The sequence below is a fragment of the Vulpes vulpes genome, chromosome 12 (genome assembly GCF_048418805.1).
Source record: "Vulpes vulpes isolate BD-2025 chromosome 12, VulVul3, whole genome shotgun sequence".
Classification (NCBI taxonomy): domain Eukaryota; kingdom Metazoa; phylum Chordata; class Mammalia; order Carnivora; family Canidae; genus Vulpes; species Vulpes vulpes.
The window spans coordinates 181,263,685-181,285,905 of record NC_132791.1 but is presented as its reverse complement, the minus strand read 5'-3'; the positions used below and the strand labels follow the sequence as shown (position 1 = coordinate 181,285,905).

Sequence of the window (22,221 nt, the reverse complement as noted above, 5' to 3'; positions counted from 1 at the left end):
TGTAAGTAAAGAAGAATGTCTGGTCGTGCATGGGCTTTGGCTTTGGCCTGAATCAAGAGAAATACAGGTGATCCTCATTGACAGGTCTGTCATGTACTGAAATGAAGATGCGTGTGCCTAATCCTTCCTCTTTCCTCTGGTAGGAAAGGAGCTGTCCCTCTTCCTCCCATCTAAGGGTGGACTCTCCAGCCTTTCAGGAATCCTTTCTGATTTTCCTGCTGCCTCTCTGATTGTTCTCTGTCTTGCAAGTTCATCTTCCTCTGTTTGACTGTTAACTGCGTTTCCTACCATTCCATCTTCTGTGATCACAGTCTCAGCCATACCTCCTCTTTATGCATAACCACTATTTGCCAGTGACCCGTAGATTGGAATCTTCAGTCTGGATCTCTCCTCTGAGCTCCATGCCCACATACCTATTTTCCTGCTGTCTCTAGTGGATATGTCAGAAACATGTCCAAATCTGAATTCATTGCCTCTTTCCCAGACTTGATCCTCTTCCATTGTTGCATATTTCAATGTGTAGATCTACCATTTGTCCAGTTAAGGAAGTTAGAAACTCAGGAGTCATCTTTGCTACCTCTACCCCTCTTGCCTATTTACTTTGCTAACCTGTTTTCAGGTTCTCTTGGTTTTTACCTTTGCAAATTTGCCCACCTCTTTCATCTCCACCTCTGCTGCCCTGGTCTTTTCCTTTGGCCTCCTATTTGCTCTGCCTGTATCTGTCATTCCTTCTCTCCAGTCTTTTCTACACTGCAGACAGAATTATTTTTGAAATCACAAGGCTGATCTTGTCACACCTTGATTAAAAACCCTTAAGTACTATGTTGCTGCTTTTTGGCTAGAAAGGACCTTTTGAACGTGGCAGGCCCACAAGACGCTGCGATGGATGGCCACCACCTGGATCTCCTTCCCCCTTTGGATCACATTCCATGAGATGGTCCCACTCATCTCTTTTCAGTTTCCTGAATGCATTTGTGCCACAGGGCCTTTGCACATGGTATTTCCTCTGCCTGAATTGGTCTTCCTCCACACTGCACCCCACCCTTCAAAATGTTGACACTTCAGAGCACAGTTGAGTTATTTCTTTAGGAAACTTTTTCTGATGCATTGATGAAGCCAGCTATCCAGGGCTCATGGGATCAGAGATGTCTTATATGAAATCTGTTAAAATGGTTGCAGTTTTACATTTCTTCATGAGCTTATCTAGTTCTGCCTCTCTCAGGTGACTTGTGAGGTTCCTAAATGCAGAGACATAGTCCATTTTAATTCTTCATGATAACACGGCCTCTTGCCCAGTGTCAGAGAGATAGTGGATGCTCAGAAAATGTTTCTTGAATGAATAAACAAAAAAGAAAGAAGGAAAATAAAAGTTTACAAACTGGCTTTGTAAAATGAAGCTATTTTCATTTTTAGAGGAGTTCATGTAAACCCCAGTAGACCAAACTTGGATTTAGGGACCTTGGGGGACTCCTAGCAGCAGCATACAGAAGAGGCTTCAAGACCAAAGTAGACTCTTCCTTGCACTCTCTGTTGTAGGAAAACCCTGCCACATCATCACTGATGGGGGCCAAGGGGAAGTGGGGTGAAGCTGAGTCAACACTGGTACCCCAACAAGAATTCCAGTGTTTATAATCCTATGGTAGCTTGCTAGAAAAGACTTTCTCTTATTAGGCTCTGGCTACGTTTGGAAGCCAAAGAGACATCGTAACAGTAAATCCTGGAAGCCTCTGGCTTCCTTTACTGCAAAGGGAACGTGAAAGAGTGTTCTCTTTAAACCTGGGTTACACTCCAGCCTGTGTGTGTCTGAGTTACAGAGAGCCGGGGAATGGAAAAGAGACTATTTACTCTCTGCCCTTCTGGAATTTCCTCTGGTTCCGTTCCTCTGTGCACCAGTGTTTCACAGCTATGTGTAGAATGAACACTGACCTGTTAATGAATGCCCTGCTTATTTTCACTTTCTTTGATGGGCCTATGGGATTGAGGGCAGAGGGAGGCAGGAAGAAGGTTTGTTTGTTCCACTGAGCAGCTCTGCTAAGGCCAAATCAATCACATCTTCATTGGGGCTTCCGAGACGCTTGACCCAAGAGTACTTAGTCTCCCTTAAAAGTATCCTACTTTTGTGTCCTGTTTTATTTTTCTCAAGTTTCCATGTAAATCTTTACATTTGTGCTCTGAGTGAGGAAGAAAAAGAAAAATCCAATATCTCTCTCTCTCTCTTTTTTTTTTTTTTTTTAAGTAGCTCCATGTCTAGCACGGAGCCCAATGCGGTGGTCAATCTCACAACCCTGAGATCAAGACCTGAGCTCAAATCAATAGTCGAATGCTTAACTGACTGAGCCAACCAGGCATCCTGAGATCTTTCCTTTTAAAAGATGTGTGTACATGCAGATGCATTTTCGTGGTGTGAGAGCAGGAGAGGCAGTGATGATAGAGATTCTAAAGTAGAACATTCTTTCACACACTGCAGTGAAGCTGTCCAGGCAGGAGTTCTGGATTTCATAACTGAATCCCGTTAATAGTGGCACAGTTTGGCAGTTCTGTTTTACATCGTTTTCTCTTTTGTTGGAATAAGGAAGGCAACTTCCATGCCCTATTTATCTATACTTATTAGTACCATATGCAAAAAAATATATTAAAAAGCCCAAGACAGGAAAGGGAAAAAGTAACTCTTAGAAAAATATTACTCATCTTTATTGCAAGTAACCGCTCTTCCCGATAGGAAATTATTAACCTGAAGCCACTTGTGAATCTGAGGCTTTGAATTAAGGAAAAAAATAAGAGTAGGCATAATTCCTGAAGCAGCTCGATTGTATATCCCCTACCTTTTTGTATTTAAACTGTATCTGTAATATTGAATTCTTATAAGTTTTTTAGTTGGGTTGGGTCACTATTTGTGCCTTAGGTATGCTGGCTGGGGGAAAAAAAAAAACTAGTATAGAAAATGTCATGCATATGTGAAAGTGGAAAGAATAGTACATGAGCCCCTATCTGCCTGTCACCAGCTCCATAGGCACCCATGAAAGGCCATTCCTGTTTGATCTTACTTCTTACCTTTACCCCCCTAAATACTGGGCTATTATTATTATTATTATTATTTATTTTTTTTTGAGAGAGCGCCTGCAAGCTGAGGAAGGGCAGAGGGTGAGGGAGAGAGAATCTCAGGCAGACTCCCCGCTGAGACCAGAGCCCGATGCAGGGCTCGATCTCATCACCCAGAGATCACGGCCTGAGCCAAAACTAAGAGTCGGACACTTAACTGACTGAGCCACCCAGGGATTCCCTGGGTTATTTTTGCTTAAAGCCCAGGTAAATTTATCCACAGACATTTTAGTAGATAGCTCTAAAAGATAAGGGCTTGCCTAACCATAATACCAGTTTCATACCTGAAAAGCCTACTGGTAGTTATTTAAATATCATCAAACATTTAGCAGGTTTTACATTTCCCCAGTTGTCTTACAAAGTTTGTACCATCAGTTTGTTCGAATCTGATACACACTCTTCCTGAACGGATACATTCTCCTTCCTCTATTTACCTCCTGCAGTTCATTGTTGCAGAAATGGGACAGTTTGTCCTGTGGTTTCTCATCTTTTGGATCTTGCTGTTTGTGTCCCTAAAGTGCATTTTGACATGTCCTCTGTCCCTCTGTGTTTCCTGTAAACTCAGAGGTAGATCAAGAGGCTTGATCTGAACAGGTTCTTTACTTTCCTCTTTGATGCTGTGTGTGGGCCTCAGGAGGCACCTAAATGTCTACTGGTCTCTCTTGGTATGACAGCTTTTGAAGGGTTCTCCTGGCATGGTCCTTGAGATTTCCTAAATTCTCTTCCCCTAGATTCTAATATACAGCTCAGCTACTGTCTGTTGACCTTCATAACGTGGCATTACAAGGTATGGGTAACCAGGTGGTATTTAGAACAGAATAGAGGGGCAGTCCCATAACCAAAGTACAGTTGCTGATTGCTGGAGTTAGTGTGAGCTCAGGCCTTTGGCTTTCTCAGAGAGCTGAGGTCTCTTGCCAGTGGAATATTTTCATTATATATGTTCCGTTTGGTGTAATTGAATCAGACTTCCTCCAGCCATGTTCTAAGTTGGCGCTTCTTGCAGTACCTGCCTATCATCTGCCCAGAGCTTTGATCCCGAGAGACTGGTGGACCCGTGTGTTTGGGGAGTCATGAGTCTTTCCTAACACATGCTAGGGAGGAGGCCAAGGTAGACTCTTCCGTAAGCACTGTTTCTGGAAGACTTTGTCATCGTGTTGGCCCAAGCCACCATCTGCTCCTGCCTGGAATATTGCACTGACTTCCTACGGGTCTCCTCCATTTCAGCCCTTGCTCCTCCCACAGCCAGAGTGATTGCACTACAGTGCCAGTCCTGTCCCTTCCTTGCTCATAACCCCCTAAACTCCAGAGACCTTGCAGGAGCTGCCAGGCTTTCCTTATGGGCTCTGGTTACATACTGACTGCCCTCATCTCCTGCTCCTGTCTACGCTCAGCTATTCCAGGCATGCCAGCCTCCCTCCCATTCCTCAGACATGCTAGGCAAGCCCTACGTAGGGCCTCTGTGCTTCTTCTTCTCTCTGCCTTGAATATTCTTCCTCCAAAGACCTACATGAAGGACCTTCCCTTGCCCCATCCTTCTTTCAGACTCTGCTCAGTTGTCACCTTCCGCAGATCCTCCTCCCACCTCTAGCGCTCACCATCCATCCGCTTTCCTCAGTTCATTCGTTTGCACTTGCCACCTTCTAACAGATTATGCAATTGTCAATAATTGCTTATTGTCTTTTTCCACCAACTAGAATAGAGACACCCAGGCACAGGCTGTTAAATCTCAGTGACTCGACTAGTAGGTGCTTGCTGCGCATACGTGACCGGCATGACCACAGGTAGAGGAGGGGGGCGATGAGGCTGAAAGTAACTGATGTGCTTCTGTGGTGAAATCTGACTCTGGTTGTGGAAATCAACTTACTCTGCCCTTTTTTCCAACAGTTTTTTGGTGTTTGAGCAATGCCCCAAAAGGCAGTAGGAAGACATGCTGCAAGAGAAAGGCCCTTTGTGGAGGCGTCAGCGTGGCTGTCGTGAAACCCGAGGGCCCCAGAGGCAAAGTGGCTAATGCTGCTATTTATAGCTAAGATTCCAGTGTATGTTTTCCAGCCACACTTACTCCTTTCAGCCTCCCCTGTATGTTAAAGTCTGTCACTCAATTAGCTAATGGTTTCTTTAGTCCCATTATGCATTGTAGGGCTCCCCTGGCTCAGGTATTTTTTTCAGAGAGAATAATGGGGTGTTCTGTTCTCAGAGGTTTAATTTTTTAATAGCCTTGCCATTTAAAAAAAGCCATTTTCCTACTTTTCATTATGAAATTTTCGAACATATAAGAAAATGGAAAGAGTAATACAATGAGCACCCAAATGCCCTCCACCTACACCCAACACTTGTTACCATTTTGTTGCATTTGTTTTATCTGTATGTGTGAGCTTGTGGGCATGTACATCTTTTCCTGACCCATTTGAAGGTAAATTGCAGATATTGTGACATTTCCTTCCTAAAAATTTCAGCCTTTTCTCCTATAAAACCATTGGGAATAATTGTAGATATCATCATAATCTTTTTGCATCTCCCAAGTATAAGAACATTCATATGTAAAACCATAGGTTCTTATTGAACCTAAGAAAATTAACAGTCATTTCAGATATTTACTATCCAATCTAGATGTAAAATTTCTCCACTTGCCCCAAGGATATATTTTTTAAAGATTTTTAAAATTTATTTTAGAGAGAAAGAGAAAGATGGAGAGGGACAGAAGAAGAGAGTGAGAGAGTCTTAAGCAAACTCTGTGCAGAGCATGGAACCCAACACTGGGCTCGATCTCTTGACCTTGAGATCACAACCCAAGCTGAAACCAAGGGTCGAATGCTCAGCCAACTGTGCCACCCAAGAGTGTTTTTTCAAACTAATGTTTAGTAAAATACTGCATGGCATTTGGTGGTTATATTTCTTCAAATCTAGAGGAGTCTCCTTTTGCCCTGCTTTTTTAAGAAAAGAAATCTATTTCATGACATTGTCTTTTTGAAGAGTCCAGGACAGTTACTGTATAGATATCCCATATTCTGGATTTGTCTGATTGCTTTCTCATGGTACCAGTTGAATTTGTTTCTCTGTCCCCTTGTTTCACATAAATCGGGAAGGAGATTTAGCAGCTTACTTGGATTCAGGCTAAATGCTTTTAGCCAAAAGGTCTTTAAGAGTGATGTTGTGTATTTCATGCTGCATCACACCAAGAAGTGTGTCAGATTGTCTTGCTCTTAGGAATGCTTCATTTGATCACTTGGTTATGATGGTGATGGCCAGAGGTCTCTCTGACTCTTTTTTTAGTAAATAGAACAATGGAGGAATTACAGTCTCAAAAGTTTTGTTTAAAGAGGAAAGATGTTCCTCCTTGCTGGCTTTTTTTGAAGGAACAGTCTATCTTAAGGCATTGCAAGGTAACTCCTGAGCCAATAGGTATGACTACAATAATGACTCTATTGGACATGATTAATGGGTAGAGAGAAGAGCGAAGTTTGAACCTTGAGATGAGACCATGTAGAGAAAAATCTAAGTTATGCCTGTGGCTTCTGTCAGAGGACCATGGCAGTGTGACTCTCAAGAGTTTGAAATTAGCAACAAAAGGCCTGGGGCTCCCCTATCTTCCCCTCGAACATTATCCTCCCTCCAGAAAGGAGGGAAAGCCATGCTCACACTCCATTTGTAAAATAATAGTCTTTGAGACACTGAGAATGGAATCAAGGAACCTTTCTGGAATGTTCACCTCAGCACATTTCTGAGTCCAGAAGGCAGAGGGTCTTTAGGAAATGTCCTAGAAACAAGATGAGAAGACAATTTGTCCTTGGGATAGTTAGGTAGCCCACCTTAGAAGACTTTTTGGAGTTTGTTGCTGCAACCCAGGAAAGGCTCCAGTAGGTTAAGAGAAGTGCAACCTTGCAATGAACAAGTTAGTGCAAGAGAAATCAGGACTCTTCAGCTTAAAAACAGGAAAGTCAACAGGGAGACTGTCGACTGATAATAAAAACGACAGGTTATTAGGAGCCCACTGGGTGCTGCTTCATTCTTTACAAGCGCCCCCTGAAAAATATGCTCTTACTGCTCCTTTTTTCCAGTTGGGGAGACTGAGGCTCATGCTAAGTAATTTGCGTAATGCTGTAGCTACCAGGTAGTAGAACTGACATTTGAACCCAGTCTTCCTGGGTGGCACCCATCCTGAACCTCTGTGCTGTACTACCTGCTGGAGACTATGCCCTGGATCTCAGCATAATGCAGGAGGGAGACACCCCTTGACTTTCCTTTTAATAATAATAAATATTGGGGATCCCTGGGTGGCGCAGCGGTTTGGCGCCTGCCTTTGGCCCAGGGCGCGATCCTGGAGACCCGGGATCGAATCCCACATCAGGCTCCCGGTGCATGGAGCCTGCTTCTCCCTCTGCCTATGTCTCTGCATCTCTCTCTCTCTCTCTCTCTGTGTGTGACTATCATAAATAAATTAAAAAAAAAATTAAAAAAAAATAATAATAAATATTTATTATCTCCTGGTTTCAGTGGGTCAGGATTTCTGAGTGGCTTAGCTGAGAAATCCGGCCTGGGATCTCTCATGAGGTTGTCGTCCATACAGTGGCTGGACCACAGTCTTCTGAAGGCTAGACTGGGGCTAGAGGCTCTCCTTCCTAGGTGCCTTATTTGCATGGCTGGCAAGAGGTGCTGGCTGTGTCAGAAGGCCTCAGTTCTTTCCTGACTGCTAGACTTTTGAAGGAACTCGTTTTCAGATTACAAGCATTATTTTATAGAAATATTTGAAGCTTACCAAGCCCTTGAGTGAAACTGGCTGAAAATAGCAACAGACTCAGAAGGATTTGGAGAGATCCGTTACAGGCAAGGGAAAATGAGGGAAGGTAGGGATGCTTAGGAGAACTTGAGCACCTAAAGGATGACTGGTTTCCACATTATTGTAGTAGATCCTTGAACTGATCCAGACTTTTCCTAAGTTCTTCAAGGATGGTGTCTGGATCTTAAATTTGGAGCAGGCTTTTTCAGTTGGGGGAGGTCGTTTCTAGAAGGTACTTAAAGAGAGACTTATTTATACATACGCTGCCTTGTTCTAGAAAACCAGTGAGGTAGTTTATAATAATACAGTAGCAGCTAAGAGATAGAATAAAGCGGTGGTTTAATGGGTGGTGGGTGGGGAGGGAGGTTGGAATATGTGGTGCTCTCCTAGCCTGGCTTTGTAAGATGTGGGAAGGCACGGAACAACTGCATGCCTTGTGGAAATCCTCATAAACGCTGCTCTCTCTTGGTCATTACTGAGTGACCCTGAACTGCAGGTTTTAGCTCCTGAGCAGTAACAGGGTGGAAGCTGTTCCCTGTGGCCAGGCTTGGTGGTGGGGGCGTTGGGGGCGTTGGGGGCATGTGCGCAACAGTTTCCAGCCCATGGAGGGTTTAGGGCTTCTGCCTCGTGTCAGTTTGTTTTATTTTTCTGCTGTGGTTTCCTGACTCTTCTTGCTCGCCCACAGGACTGACTGCCGGTGCTCCAGGGGCCGGGTGACTCCGAGGTGCCTTCTCACCTCTGTCCCAGAGCCATTTGTCGACCACTTGATCTCCTTTGGGACTCACCCAGGGCCCTGTGACTATCGTGGGCTGACTTACCTTTACTGAACTGTTATCGCTTAAAACTTTCCCCTTATTTCAAAGCAAAACATCTTCAGAAGTGAAAATGGAGAACAATATTTTTTAATATGGTGAATCTGAGAAGAAGCCCCTGTAATCCTTCATCTAGAGATGACTCCTGATGACATTTCCTCAGGTTCTCCTGACCTGTTTCTCTCCTTTTTTGCCACCATTCTTTATATGGACAGGGGGTTTGCTGCTTTTAACTGCTTCCGTGTGCCATCGATATTTCTGGGCCTGTCTTTTCTTTTCTCTTTTCTTTTCTTTTCTTTTCTTTTCTTTTCTTTTCTTTTCTTTTCTTTTCTTTTCTTTCTTTTCTTTTCTTTCCTTTCTTTCCTTTCCTTTCCTTTCTTTCCTTTCCTTTCTTTTCTTTTCTTTTCTTTTCTTTTCTTTTCTTTTCTTTCTTTTCTTTTCTTTTCTTTTCTTTTCTTTTCTTTTCTTTCCTTTTCTTTTCTTTTCTTTTCTTTCCTTTTCTCTTTTCTTTTTTTTTTTTTTTTTTTAATTTTTATTTATTTATTTATGATAGTCACAGAGAGAGAGAGAGAGAGAGAGAGAGAGAGAAGCAGAGACGCAGGCAGAGGGAGAAGCAGGCTCCATGCACCGGGAGCCCGACGTGGGATTCGATCCCGGGTCTCCAGGATCGCGCCCTGGGCCAAAGGCAGGCGCCAAACCACTGCGCCACCCAGGGATCCCTCCTTTTCTCTTTTCTTTTCCTTTCCTTTCCTTTCCTTTCCTTTCCTTTCCTTTCCTTTCCTTTCCTTTCCTTTCCTTTCTTTCTTTTCTTTCTAAGATTTTATTTACTTATTCATGAGAGACACACAGAGAGGCAGAGACACAGGCAGAGGGAGAAGCAGGCTCCATGCAGGGAGCCCGATGTGGGATGTGATCCTGGAATCAGGCCCTGAGCTGAAGGCAGATGCTCAACTGCTGAGCCACCCAGGTGTCCCTATCTCTGGGCATTTTCACAGTCTTGCAAGTATAAGCAAACAAATCAGTCATGTAGAAATTGTGTAGCTAACCTAAAGATATAAAATGTTTAGAAAAACAAGAGGACAGCCTTTCCCACCAGTCTGACACAGCAATGATGACAATTTCGACCTGCTCTTTCCCATTCTTTCTTTCCATGCCACAAGACAGATTTGAAGCTGTAGAAAAATGTTGCCAGGGATGCCAGAGTAGGTTAAATGAGGGCTTCTGATTTACAGAATCTGAACTTGGGGTGCATTTGCTTTAGTCCATTGCTGTTGCTTTTCGTGTTCAACAGTGGAGAACACGCAGCTGACCCTGAACCTGCAGACGGAGAACAAAGGCGGTGTTGTCTCAGGCGGTGAGCTGACAATTTTCCTGGACGGGCCAACTGTTGATCTGGGAAGCGTGCCTAATGGCAGTGCCGTGACAGACGGTGAGTGCCGCCCTGCTCCCCAGGGCTGTGCTGGGACCGGGTGGGGCAGGACTGGGTGGGGGTAAGAGGAGGTGCCCAGGGCTTGGTTCTCTACCAGGTACCTGGGTTTGGGTACCACTCAGCCGGTCCTGGCCCATCGCTAGCCCTGATTCCTCTTAGCCATCTTAGCATGATCAAAACTGTGACAGGATTTCTTAAGGACAACCTTCTGATAAAGGACCAAAATAAATGTCGAGTCTTCCTAAGTGTGTTGTTTGCTTTGAGGGCAGAGAAAACATCTTTTCATCCCACATGGACTCAGGAAAATAAAATGTCTTTATTAGATGTTGCTTGGGCCCATGTTTCTTCCCAATATAGTTAAACTTCCTGGGGAACTTGAGGGTGTTTTTTAGAAGACGGCATTGGTTGGGAAAGGGGACCATGTGTCTTAGAGATTCACACCAGCAAAATACAGGCAGAAGCAGGGAAATTGGAGTATCTCCCGCTCTGTCCTGAATGAGGGCAGTTTGTTTCTTTTGATCTAGTTTGAAATTAGTCACCTTTGGATCTAGCAGGAAATTATTTCATGAAGTCTGAGGTCTGAGATGGGTTGGGTTTCTCCATAATTTTTCTCGTTAAATATGATGTAACTGTGGCAATTTCCAGGCCCCAAACAGGCTTTCTGTAGCTTCAGAGGAGTGAAATTTGAATTCTAATTTAAGGGCATTTGGGTAGAATCTCAGTGATTGGATGGGCCTTGACTTGAGGCTCCTCCCTGGTGGATGGATCTTCGGGTACTTTTAGTGCGTGGAGGAAACCTGCGTTATCCACTCATTCTGCACGTATATCCATAATTGAGCACCTGGTATGTACTAGCTCTTGGACCAGGTGCTAGCCAGATGGCAGGGGCAAAATTCATATGGTCTCTTCTCCTGGGAGCCGATGATTTACTTGGTGGGGACAGGGATGATAGATGTGAAACAAGTAAATGCAGAAATAATTATGTAATTGTAATCATGAGAAAAGCTATGAAGGACAAGTATTTGGTGATATGAGATTCTCACCTTTAGGGGGATCTCACTTAAACTGGGGGCCAGGGAAGGTTTCTTGGAGGAAGCTGAGACCCACTGGAGCTGAAGGGTTTAGACAGGCCAAGATGTAGGTGTGGGGATGGGGTAGCCGAGCAAGAGGTAGACGGCTGCCCTGGGCGAAGGCCCTGAGGTGGGAGTGGGCTTGGCCTGCAGAAGAAACAGAAGGGGCCGGGGTGGCTGAACTGGGGACAGCAGGCAGGAGAGTGGTGGCAGGTGAGGCTATGAGGGCAGGTTGGCTCAGACCATCATAGCCTTGAAGGCCTTGATAAGGATTTTGGACCTCATCCTCAGAAGCAGAAAGCTGTTGGGGGGTTCTTAGCAGAAGAGTGTCATGATTTGATTTGAATTGAATCTGCCTTGGCTTTTTAAAAAGTTTCTTGGTTGCAGTATGGACAGATGCCCCAATTCCTTGCCCCCACTTTGCATGGTCAGCATCTGTTCCGCGTCTCATGTGGCGTGGCTGAAGTTGATTTAACGCACCAGGCAAGTTGCTTATAAGTGCCTTCGACGTTCTTGAAGGTCTTGGAGAAGAGGAGCTGTTTCCCAGGTTTGAGCAGGCGCCTGTGTTCTGGGGCCCCACTCGAATCTCCTCTGGCTCTCCCTATTTTTATTCACACTGGAGGCTGCAGCTGCCTAACTGCCAGTGTCCCATGTGGCGGGTGACTTGGACACATGGAGTGACCTTTGCTTCCGAGCCACGTCTCAAACAAGGATTGAATTTTCAATGTTTCTGTCTTTTCTTGTGATGGATCCCCTGTTTAGGAGCCCAGCCACCTTCGAGAGAATCCAGCGGGACATCTGTTGCTCCAGAGAACCGGCACCAGCCCCCCAGCACAAACTGCTTTGGTGGGAGATCTCGGTAAGACCCACCCCGCCCCCACCCATCCCCCTTGTGGATGAGGAGGAGCAAGGAAGGTGCTCAGAGCTATTGAAAACATGTTGGGAGGTGGCAAGGAACAATTTATGTTAGAAACTGTTGGAAATTTCCAGAGGGCTTATAACTGACTCACTACGTTAGGGAGGTCCAGAGGGGAGTACAGAATTCAGGATTCTCAGAAGGTGCAGGGGTTCCTTGTCAGCAGCTGGGACTGGCTAAGCTGGTTATTTGGATAAGAAGTATTGTCAAACAGAACTTGCATGGTGTTTGATGTTTCAGGGGCAGCAACCACAGTGAGCCATTTAGGATACACATAGAAATGTTTAAGCAGTGGTTCTTTTTTTTTTTTTTTTTAAGATTTTATTTATTTTTTCATGAGAGACACACAGAGAGAGAAGCAGAGACACAGGGAGAGGGAGAAGCAGGCTCCCCATGCAGGAAGCCCCATGTGGGACTCGATCCTGGGACCCCAGGATCACGCTGTGGGCCAAAGGCAGGTGCTAAACCACTGAGCCCCCCAGGCATCCCATGCAGTGGTTCTTTGCATGTAAGATTTTTCTGTCTGTGCTTTTCTATTTCTGGGGGTGATCCATAATTCCCTTGGAGTATCGATTGAGACCTCCTGCCCTTGGAGTCTGAGTTATATTTTACTTATTTTACCTATCAGGAATGACTTAATTTTATTTATCGACATACCCATCTAACACCTGTGTTAACGGCGCCAACTCATTTCCACCTCACCTGAATTCCCAGGCAGGAGAATAGGTTTAGATGTATTAAAGAGATGGGGAGGAGGGAGTTGGGGACTTTTAAAAAATTATTTTTTAAATTATTAATCACAGGGCACAAAATCTCCAGACATTAAAATTATAGGGGAAAGAGTCATATGAGTATAGTTTGTAAACCGTTATTATCTGTAGAGAGTAGGTGAAAAAAAAACTAGTAAAAATCTTCCCAAACAGGGGTGCTTATGTGGCTCAGTTGGTTAAGCATCTGCTTTTGGCTCAGGTGCCTGGGGTGGTGCCCCATGTCAGGCTCTCTGCTCCCTGGGGAGCCTGCTTTTCCCGCTCCCTCATGCTTGTGCTCTCTCTCTCTCTCTCTGTCAAATAAATAAAATCTTAAAAAAAAATCTTCCCGAACGAGCCCCAGGAAGTGGAAATAATGCTTTGAGAAACACAGTAAGATTTCAGCCAATACCCGCTGCATCTTGAAACATCCCTTTAACGACAGCTGTCAGCTTCTCTGAATTTGGTGGTTTTGAGAGTTTGTAAGGTTTCAGTGCCAGGCAGATATCAGGAGCAAGAGAGGGTTGCGTGTTTGGATCTTTTGTGTGTAGCATCAGTAGAAGCCAAGGTGCCATTTGCCTGTTCTCTTTTCTCCAAGCTTCTGTAGCAGTGCTGCCTCACACCCTGAAGACCATTCACTCTTTTCCTTAATTCGCTAGATGAGTTCTAAGTTAGGACAGTCAAGTCCCACAGAGTGAAGACCGATGATATAATTGGCAAATTTTGTGTCAACGGAGGCATGAGGGGCACCCAGAGCTAGAGAAAACAGAATCTCTTTGGTGGTGAGTAGCTGGTGGAGAAGAAGAACACCTCAGTATTTCACTCTGAGAATGATGCCTTCTTTGCTTTGGCACTAGCAGCTGCCATCTTGGTCTTTTAGCTGACTTGGAAAGTTTGTGTCATATGCAACTGATGTCACTTATTTAGGGGCTGGAAGGCAGAGTCTAGCTCTTAATAACTTTGGAATTAAGATCTTGACCTATTTATCTCTCTCTGAAGTTCTCTGGTTAATAGATCTTGAAATTCACATGTCCCAGTAGCCCTTCCTTGTTGTTTGTGTTAAGGATTGCTATCTTATAAAGCAGCAGCCAGACTTCAAGAGAAAATTGGGTCTGGGGCATGTGGGTGGCTCAGCGGTTGAGCGTCTGCTTTTGGCTCAGGGCGTGATCCTGGGATCCTGGGGTCGAGTCCCACATCGGGCTTCCTGCATGGAGCCTGCTTCTCCCTCTGCCTGTGTCTCTGCCTCTCTCTCTGTGTGTGTCTCTCATGAATAAATAAATAAAATCTTACCAAAAAAAAAAAAAAAAAAAAGAAAGAAAATTGAGTGCATCTTTGCTCATACCCATGGTAGACATCTGCTGCTACTTAACTGTTGGTGGGCAGAGTGCCTTCCAGTTACTTTGAGCGGTGTGAGAGTCCTCCCTGGTCTGCTTAGCTCCTGTAGCACTTTCCACGCATGGCCTCTGAACTTTCACAGGCCTCTGCCACCTAAGTGTTTATTCTGTGTTCCCATGGAGCCTGCTGCCCTTCAGTAGCACTTTTGAAAGGGTCACCCGAAGACGATGTCTTCTGTGTCCCTGAGAACTCCTTTTCCCCATTGCTGCTGCACTTGAGAAGATCAGTGTGCACAGGCAGGTGGTAGCAGAGTAGTTGTCTGGATAAGAGTACCGGGCTTTAAAAACCAAAAATGTAGATTGAATCCTGGCCTGTCATTTATAGGCTGTGTCATGTCAGCCAAGTCACTAACTCTCAGCACCTCAGTTTTTTTCAGAAGCAAAATGGGAATATCACCTGTGTCACAAAGTCATTGTCGGAATTAACTGAGCTGAGCTCTGTCAGTCTGAGGGCCGTGTGTGCTGGGAGTGCTCGGGGATAGTGGCAGTGGGTTCCTTTGCTCTAGAGAGTCTCCATCATACCTCCTTCCTCACCTGCGGACCTGGAAGTGTGGCATGGCTGATGCTTCTGCATCAAGGACTGTAATTAGCAGGGTGATGAATCAAGCCTTTAGGATTCAAGGACAATCCTCTGCTGTCCTAGGTTTCCTGGGGTAGAGAGGATGGGCTTCCTCCTGCTGCCTCCTAGACTAAATATTTAGCTTTTGCTGTCTGATGGGTAGGTTTTTCTTGGACTGGGGTGCTACTCACCATGATCAAAGATGCTTTGAGATGTCCACAAAGGTGAAGACTGTGGGAGCATCTGGGTGGCTCATTGGTTGAGCATCTGCCTTCGGCTCAGGTCATAATCCTGGGGTATGGAGATCGAGTCCTGCATCAGGCTCTCTGTGAGGAGCCTGCTTCTCCCTCTGTTTCTACCTCTTTCTTTATGTCTCTCATGAATAAATAAATAAAATCTATTTTTTTTTAAAGGTGAAGATAGAGATGTCAAACAGCCTTTTCCTCTCCTTTCCCCTGCTTTATTAAGCTATCAAAGTGGAACCATGTAAGGGTTTTATTTAGGGGTTCATCTACCCAAGGTCATCCAGTAAAGGGACCATTTGCTTGCAGAATAAGACCTCCACGCTCTATTTTTCAGTGGGATCTTACCCACTCTTTAAGAATAATTGGGTGAAACATCCCTAGGTATTTTATCATGTGGCATAAATTGATTCGTAGATACACCGTATTAGTATGCAGTCATGGGTCTGGTTGAGTAAAACAAATATAAATTGTTGTATAGTCTTACAATGAAATACCATCCCATAGTAAAAAATGAGTGAAAGATCATTGCATCCATGTGGTGGAATCTCAGAGATAGAATGTTGAACAATAGAAACAGGTCACAGGAAAAAAAATACAGTATGATGTCATTTATATAAAGTTAAAACCGAGAACAGTGGTTTTAGGTTAGGTTTAGGTTGGAGAGACTGTTGTTTGCTATTGAGGCAGATGTTAGAATTTAGGATTTCTTTGGGCTCTGTAACCACCACTGATTTCTCTTCTGCCCAGTTTATATCTGTAACAGTAGCCAGGGATTCTAAGTCAGTGCTCCACACTGGCTCCTAGGTCGTGCTCCTGTCACTTCGAAATCTCAGCCTTGAGAATTTAGTTTGGGAGTTAGGGGAATGGGTTCCAGATGAAAGGCGGTCACTGCCAGACAATGTGTCCAAAACTGGTCTTGGTGGCCTGAGAGGGCTGACCTAACACAATTTGGCATTTGATTGGCGCGGGGAGGGGGGGGGCAATTACGTGGCATACCCAGGATTCTGTGAGTGTGCCATCCTGCCCTGTGTCCTCAGCCAATGTTCCTTATTCCAGCGCAGCAGTGGAGAGTGCCTGGTGCATTATGGAGCCCCCTGGGAGGGTGTGTGCTAGTTGGCATGGGGAGTACTTACCACACCCTTTAATAATCCCCCAGCGTTTATTTTATTTTGCTGGAATGAGGGCTGGCTTTGGGAACTGTGCCTGAGTCAATTCAGGTTTTAAAGATCTGATATGTGCCTGGGACTGTGCACACATTGCACATGGCTTGCCAGAAGCATGGTCTTGACTTTGCATGGCGAGTTCCCAGGCTTCGTGGTACAGGAGACCTGTATGCAACAGGCAAAAATATGAGTGTTATGGGACGTTCAGAGAGAGATCTGCGTGTGGAGGGAAAGACCCAGGGGAAAGTGGAGGGGGACTTGGCAGAGAGACTGTTGTCCCTTGTCCAAGGGTTCAGTACAGTATCTCAGGGACTGACTAGTTGACAGAGCCAACAGTGAACGAGAGAAGCCACCAGTGGGGCATCCGAGGTGGGAAAGGACCCAGCAGACGGATCCGCCCTGGTACCGGCAGCTGTCTTCAGAGTTACTGCTGGGTTAGAAATGGGTGTGAAATTCGAGACTGGAGAGTAGAAAGTCGGGATGTTTGAGTCCCTCTGTACTTTGCTGATGCTCTATCACCTGTGAATTTTTTCCCTCCCTGGTGATTCTAATGAAATCGGGGCATTAAGGGTGAAATCAGCTTGCCCCTGAAACCCACAGGGCTGTCTCCTCCAAGCACAGCCTGAGATTCCTTCTGACTTGACTAACTCTCTGCTCAGTCAAGAATCTCGGTAGATTTTCCACAGTTATATAGGGACATAGGGAGACAAAAAGGGAAGAATGCATTGAATTTTTTCATTAACAGATCTGAAGCCTGAAAAATCTTATTGAAGAAGCTGTAAGGAGCTAAAGCAGTTAATTTTCCTTTGTTGTGTGTGTACATCTTTGTTTTGTGTGAGAGTGTATGTGGCTGTGCACAGATATATGTGCCTCTGTGTGTTTGGTGTGCAGGGAGGGAGGCCTGCACTTTGCCCACGTCCATTGTCAGCTACGAGTACTGGCCAGCGCTGATCAGACCCTGCATTTTAACATGTTCCCCTGTGCTTCTTTCACATGTAAAAGTTTCAGAACCTCTTATGATAGAGTTTTCATCCACCCTCCTTTCCTCTTTCCTTTTTGTCCTGCTTTGATGAAAACGTGAAATTTATTGATTCCCTCGCCTTGGCATTAATGACCTCTGAAGATTTAAGAGAGTTATCGTCTCGGGGACTTACAAAGCCCCAAGGTCTCTGGTGAGCTCTAAATAGCTCATCAGCTGTGTCTGAGACAGCCTAGCCCAGAAAGGAAAGAAAAATAAACTCAGCCGGGCGTGAGCCTGCTGGGAACACTGCTGGGAGCCCTGGGAGGGCCAGGAGGGTTTGGGAAGCAAAGCTAATGGGGACAGAGGGACGGACAGGAGGGGAGTTGAGCCTTTGGGCCCTGGGCCATTTTCTCAGTCATTGTTGGCTGCTGCTACCTCTCCTTCAGTTGAGATGACTAAAGGCTACTTGACTTGAAACTGTAGTTATTTAGAGATGTCACCCTGTCGCCATGAAATGCAACTGAACACCTTTACGGTTTTCATTCAGGCTCAACAGCTTTTACTTCACATCTGGGTATAGCCTAAGGATTTCTGAGGAAGCGAAAGGAGTAAGAAGAGAAATAAGTGTAATTCATTTATTCTTTTAGGAATAACTAAGACACAGTCTCTGCTTACAAGGGATTCTTTTCTGGGTGGTTGGTTTATATGGAAGAGGATTGAGGCTGTAGACAGGGGACTCACTGTGTTGTTAAAGGAAGGCATCAGAAAGTAATCATGGAGGTTTATTACACATTCATTTATACGTTAACTTACTCATTTTGCATCAATTAAAATTCTGCACTATACGTTATTACACACTTATCTATCCAGGTCTGTGTATTTTATAGGTAGTTATTGTGCTTAGAAATCCAAGATTATCAATTGCAAACACAAATTAGAACTAATGACAAATTTCGGTAAGGTGGGCAGACAAGATAAACAAAATCAGTGCTTTTTTTTTTTTTTTTTAAACACACCAGCACAGGAGAACAGCATACTAGCATAATCAGTTAGAAAACATAATGAAAAACATAGTATTCTTCTTGGCTGCAGTAAAAACAAATTTATAAGAACTACCTGAAGAATACTGAAAAGATGTGTAAAAGTCCTGAGTAAATAGACTATGTTCTTGGATAGGTGTTTATAAAGTCCATTTCTTCCAAATTAATTAACAAATTAAGTATAATTCCAATAAAATTTGCAAAATATTAAAAAAAAAAAGCAGTTCTTCTCTGTGAGCCTAGAAAAGTGTGGTGTGTCCCAGAGAAAGCTGGTTGTGAACTTTTCATGAACTAGGAGAAGGTTAAGACAGATATCTGCAATTGAAAGCAATTTTCTTTCCACAGACAAGAACGCCAGATTCTGAGGTAGGCTATGGTAACCAAGAGATAGAAAGCCCTGATCCCCATGATCACGGACTGGCATCTAATAGGAGTCGGACACAAAAGTGATGGTGTAGTGCGGGAGACCCTGTGGTGGTGGTGAGTTCACTTGCAAGATCGTGGGAAGTGTACCTGAATTCACCTGGGGAATTTGGGGAAGACCTCCCACGTGTGAACTGTACTTTGGAAGGAGATTGCAGACCAGTGGCATCAGGGTAAGGGAAGTCCCTCCAGGAAGAGAGTACAGTGTGGGCAAAGGCAAGACAGAGTAAAGAGAACCTAGCATATTTGAGGAAATATTAGTCATTTGCTAATGTCGAAATGTAAGATATTTGGGGTGATGGTTCTAGCAAACTCTGGTTCACAGGCCAAATCCAGGATGCCACCTGTTTGTTTGTTTGTTTGTTTGTTTGTTTGTTTGTTTTTTAAGAGCAGTGTTTAGGGTGACTGCAAAATTAAGCAGAAGCTACAGAGATTTTCCACAAACCTCTGTGCCCACGTGCACACAGTCTCCCCTACTATCAGCATCACGTACTAGCACAGCACATTTGTTAAACAGTTGATGAACCTACGTTGGTTGATGCATCCTTATCCCCTAGAGTCCATAGTTTGCATTACAGTTCACTCTCAGTGTCATTCATTCTAAGGGTTTTGATGAATTTATTTATTTATTTTTGTTTTGATGAATTTATAGTGACACTTATCCACCATTATATAGTGTAGCTTAGTTTCACTGCCCTAAAAGTCCTCTGTGCTCTACCTGTTTATCCTTCCCTCCCCCTTAGCTCCCACAACCACTGATTCCTTTATAGTCTCCAAAACAACTGCCTTTTCTAGAATGTCCTGTAATTGGAATTGTAAAGTATGTAGCTCAGCTTCTCTTCCTTCACTTAGTAATATGCATTTAGGCCTCCTCCATGTCTGTTGATGGCGTGAGAGCTCATTTCTCTTTAGCACTGAGTAATATTCCATTGGGCGTTCCACAGTTTATTCATCCATTCACCTGCTGAAGGACAGGTTTGATTCCTACCACATTTTGACAGCCATGAAGAAGGCTGCTGTAAACATCTGTGTGCAGGGTTTTTTGTGGACATGTTTTCAACTCCTTCAGGTAAATACCAAAGAGTGTGCTTGCTGGAGCATATGGTAAGAATATGTTTAGTTTTGTAAGAAACTGCCAGGCTGTCTTCTAAAGTGGCTGTGCCATTTTGCGCTCCCACCAGCAATGAATGAGAGCTCCTGTTTTTTCATATTCTCAATAGCATGTGATGTTGTCAGCGTTCTAGATTTTGGCCATTCTAATAGCCTTTTTTTTTTTTGAAATGAGAGTGAAGATGTGGACAAAGCAACCACAGTCAACTCTCTAGCTCTTTTTTTTTTTTTTTTTTTAAAGATTTTTAAATTTATTTACTCATGAGAGATGAAAGAGAGAGAGAGGCAGAGAGAGAGAGTCAGAGACACAGGCAGAGGGAGAAGCAGGCTCCATGCAGGGAGCCCGACGTGGGACTCGATCCCGGGTCTCCAGGATCAGGCCCTGGGCTGAAGGCGGCGCTAAACTGCTGAGCCACCCGGGCTGCCCTCTAATAGCTTTGTAGTAGTATCTCATTGCTGTTTTAATTTGTGTTTTCCTGATGACATATGATGTGGAACATCTTTTTTTTTAATTCTTTTTTCAGTTTTTATTTAAATTCTAGTTAGTTAACATATACAGTAAAATAGGTTTCACTTGTAGAATTTACTGATTCATTAGTTACATACAACACCCAGAGCTGATCACAACAAGTTCCCTCCTTAATGTCCATCAACCCTCAGTTTATTCTTTTTTTTTTAAGATTAATTTATTTATTCATGAGAGAGAGAGAGAGAGAGAGAGAGAGAGGGAGGGAGGGAGAGAGGGAGGGAAAGAGGGAGGGGCAGAGACACAGGCAGGGAGAAGCAGGCTCCATGCAGGGAGCTCGATGTGGGACTCAATCCTGGGACTCCAGGGTCATGCCGAGCCAAGGCAGACACTCAACTGCTGAGCCACCTAGGCATCCCAGCTGTTTTATTTCTTAAATTTCATATGAGTGAAATCATATGGTATTTGTTTTTCTCTGCTTTATTTTGCTTAGCATAATATACTCTGTCTCCATCTGTGTCATTACACGTGGCTAGATTTCATTCTGTTTGATGGCCGAGTAATATTCCATTATAAATATATGCATGTTTGTATCTTTATACATATTTATGGTTATGTACACCCCCCCCCCATATCTTCTTTGTCCATTAATTAGTCTATAGACATTTGGACTCTCTTCATAGGTTTCCAATAATTAGTCTATGGACATTTGGACTCTCTCCGTAGATTTGGTTATTGTTGGTAATGTTGCTATAAACATCGGGGTGCATATGCCTCTTTAAATCTGTGTTTTTGTATCCTTTGGGTAAATACCTAGTAGTACAATTGCTGGGTTGTAAGGTAGTTCTATTTGTAACTTTTGGAGGAAACTCCATACTGTTCTCCAGAGTGGCTACACCAGTTGTATTCCCACCAAGAGTGCAAAAGCGTTCCCCTTTCATGGAGTATCTTTTCATAGGCTTGTCACCTGTGTATCTTCTTTGGTGAGATGCCTGTTCAGGTCTTTGGCTTATTTTTCACTTGGGTGGTTTCTTTTCCAATTATTGAGTTTTAAGAGTTCTTCATATATTTTGGATAACAGTTCTTTATCAGCTGTGTCTTTTGCAAGTATTTTCTTCTTTTGCAAGTCTGTGGCTTGTCTTAATTCTCTTGACCACCTGTTTTTTAAAAATAATATTTTATTTGAATACAGCTATGCTTATATATTTACATATTGTCTGTGGCTGCTTTTATGCTACAGTGGCAGAGGTAAGTAGTTGTGACAGACATTGGATGGTCTACAAAGCCTGAAAATAAAGGGCTCTTTGGCCCTTTGTAGACAGTTTGTTGATCCCTGCTAGGGGAGATGGTAAGAAGGCAAGACCAGTTCATAAAGGGTCATTATGCTTTACTGTGAAGTTTAGATTTTATTCTTTGGAAGTAGCAAACCACTGAGTTTTGAGCCACTCTAGGTATTTTGAGCAGAAAGGGATTTAATGTGAGGAATAGGGTGTTTACTGAAGTCGTTACATGGGCTGGAGGGAAGTGTGACCTTCCTCATCCTTAGTTTCAAGGTCCCAGCTTTGCATCTGTAATCCAGATGTCAGGAAACTGCTATTGCCCCTGTAGCTGCCTCACACACAGGAAGCTGGTGTCTAAGCAGTGAAGAATGGAGTCCACCAGAGCCCCTGCCAGCCATCAGCACCACAAGAGGAACCGTCTCTGCTTTCTTTCTGCTTTCCACATCTCCTGCAAGAGCTTCTCATTGGTATAATCTGCATCACTTCCAGAACTTAGCTGCAAGGGAATCTGAGAGTCTTCTAGCCCCTGAGTGAGTGGAGAGAAAGGGAGAGACATGTGGAACAGAAGACGGCAGGAATGTCTGCCACAGTGGAGGTTGAGATAAGAACCAGGGACCGAAAGGATGATGGTTGTAGGAACTGGCCTTGAGCAGTGGCAGAGTGGAGAGAAGTTAAGAGAAATACCTAGAAATACCTAGGAGGTGTAATCATTGAACAGGACTGGATGATTGGCT

The 22,221-nt window shown here is 44.1% G+C and overlaps 1 protein-coding gene across 4 annotated transcripts in view; it reads left to right on the top strand.

Moving 5' to 3' along the window:
* Nucleotides 1-22,221, top strand: part of WWP2 (WW domain containing E3 ubiquitin protein ligase 2) — a 143,115-nt gene that overhangs the window by 54,639 nt on the left and 66,255 nt on the right. For all 4 annotated transcript variants that reach the window (XM_072731606.1, XM_072731607.1, XM_072731603.1 and 1 more), the window contains 2 exons: nt 9,977-10,114; nt 11,947-12,043. In XM_072731606.1, coding sequence (XP_072587707.1) covers nt 9,977-10,114; nt 11,947-12,043 — 235 coding nt within the window. The remainder of the gene's footprint in view (nt 1-9,976; nt 10,115-11,946; nt 12,044-22,221) is intronic.